General features: G+C 38.7%; 1 protein-coding gene across 6 annotated transcripts in view; it reads right to left on the bottom strand.

Annotated features, from left to right (window-relative positions):
* Positions 1-375: 375 nt before the first annotated feature.
* LOC107685043 (stonustoxin subunit beta-like) overlaps positions 376-6,076 on the bottom strand; it is a 14,424-nt gene continuing 8,723 nt past the window's right edge. For all 6 annotated transcript variants that reach the window (XM_016481478.1, XM_016481476.1, XM_016481480.1 and 3 more), the window contains one exon: positions 376-1,206. In XM_016481478.1, coding sequence (XP_016336964.1) covers positions 668-1,206 — 539 coding nt within the window. In that variant the 3' untranslated portion in view covers positions 376-667. The remainder of the gene's footprint in view (positions 1,207-6,076) is intronic.

A 6,076-nucleotide genomic window follows, 5' to 3' on the forward strand; every position in this document is an offset into this window, starting at 1 on the left:
GGAAAATAATGTTTTTTTTTTTACTTTAAACCGCATAAACACATTTCATTACACCAAATACACAAAATAATGTTCTTTTTAGCAGCATCATATGACCCCTTTAAGACTTGAAATGCTTGTCTTTGCTCAGAACCAAACTTGAATGGGGTATCTTTCTTTGTCAGTCTCCTTAGTGGTTCAGTGACTGAGGCAAATTGTCATTCATCAACCTGCTTTCCTGCAGTCTGTGTTCTTCTGACTTCTGTTTTGTAGTAAGTAACGAATATGCTTAAATCAGCGCAGACAGAAAAATAAAGCAGACGATCAGGAGACGGATTCATTCTGAGTCAATTCAGCCTCTGTGTTTCATTCTGCTGATCTCAGTCACATTCATGATTATTCATACTGTCATCAGTTCACATCAGGGATTCAGAAACCACTTCATCATTAAATGAGTCACTTATGTAATTTTATTACATTTGATGATCAGTTTACAATATAAATATTAAAGCAACCTTATTACTGTGTTTATTAAAGATTCAGAACAGTGTGTGTCTGATCTAGATTTATAACTTCTGGAGGACAATGAACAACTAATTAAAAATGAATTTATTCAAATGTAATGATGTGAGATTTGATGAGTTTGTGTGCATGTGAACATCAGAAAGAGGATTTACAGAGAGTCTCTCTATCGTTTAATATAACACAGAGACACTGAACAATCAGGATAATCAACCCCAAATCCAGCGTAGAGGGGTTCAGTGAATGTGGTGTTGAATGTATGTAAGTGTGTGAGTGTGTGTGTGTCAGAGACACTGTAGAAGGACAGAGAGCCGGCCGACACGTCCACATACACTCCTACTCTATTAGAGGATGAATGAACAGCAGGTATATCAGTTCTGTTATCATTGTGACGGACAGAGAAACTGTTATCAGAGCACTCCAGACTCCAGGATTTTTCACTGGATTCAAACCGACAGTCTCTCCATCCTTTCCTGTTGATTCCTTTATATGACACTGATATTTCAGCATTATTTCTGCTCCATTCAGCCTCCCAGTAACAGCGTCCAGTCAGACCCTCAAGACACAGAACCTGAGGAACATCAAATCTATCTGGATGATCAGGATACGGTTGACACTCAAACACACGTGTGATCTTCCTGTTCTCATCAGACAGAATGAGTCGAGTGTTTGCTGTGTTTGGATCCAGTGTGAGATCACAGGCATCTGAACACAAGAGAGAAACATCAAGAACAACACAACAGTGAAGATGTATGTGTGTGTTTACAGCTTTGACTGTATTTGCAAAGTCCAAACTGTCCTCACTATTCACAAATGTCCTCACTAATATAGTGAAAGCTGTTTTTCAGTGTTAAAGGGGTCATATGATGCGATTTAAATTTTTCCTTTCTGTCTCGTCGCTCCGACCTGACGGCATCACAGTATGGTGAGGAGCGTAACATTTCCGTCACACGCTTGAGGTATTCGGCCAATCACAACGCACTGGGTAGCTGGCCAATCACAGCACACCTCGCTTTTCAGACCGATGAGCTTTGTAAAAACCGATGCGTTTCAGAAAGGCGGGGCATAGAGGAGAAACAATAATGTACAGTATGTGGAAAATAATGTGTTTTTTGAACCTTAAACCGTATAAACATTTCATTACACCAAATACACAAAATAACGTTCTTTTTAGCAGCATCATATGACCCCTTTAAAGTGTAATGATAGCAGTCTTTCTGCAGCAGCGGCTCGGTTCGGTTCCCTCTGACAGACGCTGCTTTCAGACGATCCTGTGTGTGTTTGTGTGTCTGTGGAGAGCATCAACGCTTTCTATTTACAGTGTGTTTCTGCAGCGCTGATCACTGTAGCCAATCACAGACGTGTTTGTGGAGCACGTGAACACAACGGCCAATCAGAGGCGTTTATTCAGAATCCGCTCAATATGCCAGAGTTTGTTCAGCGTGAGCTCTCCCATATGGCAAAAAAATATATATATTTTTCGTTGCCAAAATATATTTGAAATATATGCTAAATATAAGTTGCAAAATGGCACGATTGCTCACACTGTTAAAAAACGGTCAAATGACTGCAGTAACGGCTGCCAAACAAACTGTAAAACTTCAGTAAAATACCCTCATTTAAATAAAGTGCAAAACTTTATTCAAACTTTAACAAACACTGTAAAATTCACAAAATACCTATTAAATAACAATCAAACACCTTCACTAACTAACAACTAAATAAAAAGTGAAATGACTTGCAGCAACAGAACATTAAACACTGACAGATCTCAAGATCTCAGCATCTTTATTTATTACTATCCAGTTTGACTTCATTTCATATAAAAGTTCTTGTTGAGAATTAACAGAGGTTTATATGTTGATGTTTAAGTGAAAAAAGTAAAGTTTGATGTCACCATGACAGAGATCAGTGTTTGCTTCATTTGGGCTCTTAATCCTTAATTTCTTAAGCATTATTTTTTCTCTGGCTGCTTTCACTTTGTGTTTCTAAAGCTAATTTGTTAAAACAACAAATGCGAGAGAAAATCTGGTCAAGTAATTTTAATTTAATTCTATTTTTTTTTTTTCTTGCCGAGCAAAACTTTTCTCTATTGGGAAGACATTTCGGCCACCTGAGCAAAAACATTCTTTAAACCAGAGCTGCACAGCGCACAAAAAAAAGTGTCTAACTTTTAACTTTAATGTGCTGTTTATATTTGATTTGACCCTTGATGTAACTAAATGATGCACATTTTAGTTTACCTGAGAAATATTTTTTACAGTGCTGTGTTAGACTCTGTGACTATGAGACTATGCACATGCGTACACCCATACCTCATGCGTATACATACAACATATCGCACTACACGGTCTAAATGCCGGCACTGATAACATCATAAGTTGAACTGGTGTAAGGTGTTTGTGTTATGTACAGTTATGGTTCCAGTACGGTGTTTTTTATTTTTGTGTTCTGTATATTTATGTTTATTTTGTAGATTGTATTATGTTTTATGTATTTGTGTATTGGAAAAGCATAGAAATGCTTTAACTTACCGATCTCTGGTAGGATCCAGGAAGGGGAGGAGCCATGACTATAAAATGTCTGTCAGAGCTTAATAGAAAAAAGAAGGGGCTGTGTGTGGGTGCTAGCTGTGGCTCTGCCCTTTTTTAATGTTTTCACAATTGCAGTGAGTAGTGTTGAAAATATGGTGCAGTTTTGTTTGCTGGTTTCGGTTTCAGTGTTTACTTTCCGTTGTGCTTCTACATCTGTTTGGATTTCACCCCTGCACTTGTAAATAAAATCACCCAGCTCATTGTAAGTCGTATGGATCATTTATTGGGTCGACTGTTCGGCAATCTCTAACAATAGCTAATATGAAAAAAATGAAGCAGTTACTGCTCATGAATTCCCTTTTTGAGGTCAATTATTTATTAGGCTTAATATAATATAATAACTAACTCATTTTTGTGTTGCCATATTATTTCTTCTGCGAGCAGCTTAGAGGGCACATAGGCCATCAGCAATAAATTATTAAGAGACTAGCTTTCATTAACTGCTATTTTAAAATTATTTGCTGCAGCTTTCTGATATTTTGGCATCGGCATTGTGCCAATAAAATGTTCAGATTTTTTTTTAGGTCAATATAAAGAAAATGCACTGAACTATGCGTTTCAGATCCACAGAGACATCAAGAGTTAGTTATTAAATTTACATGGCAGTGCTGGGATGTTTTCAAAGATTTAGCAATTATGCAGAAAATATTTTGATAGGGTCATTCAGACACACATAGAATCAAGACACACATCAAGAATCAGTGTTTGAATCTCAACAATGGTGACAAAATATTCAAATAAACAGATCAACTCTGAACGTCAAAAAACAACCTACTATATTCACAAAAAAAAGCTTTTTGTTGATTGTCACTATTGTTGAGATTCATGCGCTGATTCTTGATGTGTGTCTTGATTCTATATGTGTCTGAATGACACTGTCAAAATATTTTCTCCATAATTGCAAATTCTGTCAGGATTGGCAGTATGGTTCTGTTCTGGGCAAGAACTCCCTGCACATCCATGCAGCCTAGCATGGACAAGAGCAGGGAGAGCAGCGATAACCCCCCAAAACAAAACCACATGCTGATATCCCCCAACACAAACTGATAGCAAAATCTCAAAGCTTTAAGCAACAAGCATGTTGCCCTTAACCAATGACCAATCAAATATGTTGCCAAAACCCACATAACTACATAATTTATTTTTATTTTTTATTTATTTATTTTTTTGTGACCAAGATGGCGGCGCGCACACATCGCGAGGCTCAGCGTCTCTCCAGTTTTTGCAATTTTGTAGTATTTTTCCTGCTCATCTCGGGCCTGTTCGCACTGAACAGCTTTGCCTTAACATCTTACTCCCGACAGGAGCTTTTGGATATTGGTGTGCACTTTTCCAACAGTTTTATCACCAATCCTCGACTCATCCCTGAGATCTCCAGACCACCCGAGGCTACGCACTCTACCCGGCTGGGCGGAAGTGCTCCCAGGCGGCGTCGTGATCATAAACAAAGGCGGGGTAAGCGCGGTGGGCTAAGAACTAAGCTAAAGCTAACACCGCTCCGGCTCTCTTTACCCAGCATTTTCCTCGCTAATGTGCGGTCATTGGTGAACAAAATGGATGAGATACGACTTCGCATCACCCACAGTAAGAGACTTTTGGATTGCAACGTCATGGTTTTCACAGAAACATGGCTACACAGCGACGTACCCAATAATGCTATTGAGCTAGCCGGACGCTACACGCTCCGGGCAGATAGGACGGCAGATGACTCCGGCAAGACCAGAGGCGGAGGATTGTGCATTTATGTTAACAAAGCTTGGTGTACTAGCTTGTGAAGACGTTCGAAAGAGTGAAACATAGCAGCTGTGAAGTGGATGCTTGATCTCTTGATATCCTTCTTGGGGATGAAGTTCCCATCTGAACTTGTTCTTGAGTCAGTCACATAACTTGTAGAGTCCATGACAATAATGTAGCGATGCTTGAAATAATGCTAACTCAGTCACTTCCGAATCAGGCAGCTTATAGGCCTAATCAATGCGGTGAATTCACGTGTTCAAGTTAACGAACTTGAATGAATCGGAGGCGAGACCAGTGGGGAACCGATTTTCACTTCTCTAAATTCCCGATTCCTAGTGATGATGGGTGTTTTGCCTGCCGAATTCGCCATTTAATTAGCTATTGAGCAATATCTATCAAAACATCACAGCACTGCCATGTAAAATGAATAACTAACTCGAAATACTGAGAGATCAGACTTTGAATCAGCCACTATACGACAACATCACCCAATCAGTTTCCCCTGCTTTGTTTGCTTTGCCACAACAAATGTGCTTCAGAAACAGAGTTAAAACAGCGGGAAAAAAATAACTTATAATAAACACCGTAAACAGCAACTGTTTGCGTGTTAGCACTTAATGAGCATAGTATTATTTTTAACCTACATACAAACAAGTAATGTGAAATCACCATCAAATAAACATAAGACTCTCAGACTCACCTTATTAATATTAATATATTTAACTTTAAACTATAGTAATTATTCTTATAGATTGAAACAAAAGTGCTTCAGCCAGGATATGATCAGATATTTCCACATGACTCTAAAGCTGAATCCACATATTACTGTTATGTAGTGACACACTACTTAAAGGGTTAGTTCACCCAAAAATAAAAATGATGTAATGAATTACTCACCCTCATGTTGCTTCAAACACATAAGACCTGCGTTCATCTTCTGAACACAAATTAAGATATTTTTGATGGAATCTGAGAGCTGTCTGACCCTGAATAGACGCTGGACGTAAAACAACGTATGCTGTTCTGTGTCAAATGCGTCACACCAGATCGGTTTCCTACGTTGTTGTGATTTGATCTTAACGGAAACAGCGTATCCGCGTGGCACAGCTGACACAGAACAGCATACGTTGTTTTACGTCCAGCGGATATTCTCCAAAATGGCACTAGGGTGATGCGGAGGAGACAAATTGTGGAATAAAGTCTTTTTTTTTTTTTTTCGCACAAAAGGGATTCTCGTATTTTTT

This window comes from Sinocyclocheilus anshuiensis, unplaced genomic scaffold, assembly GCF_001515605.1.
Source record: "Sinocyclocheilus anshuiensis isolate Anshui unplaced genomic scaffold, SAMN03320099.WGS_v1.1 scaffold565, whole genome shotgun sequence".
Lineage (NCBI taxonomy): Eukaryota > Metazoa > Chordata > Actinopteri > Cypriniformes > Cyprinidae > Sinocyclocheilus > Sinocyclocheilus anshuiensis.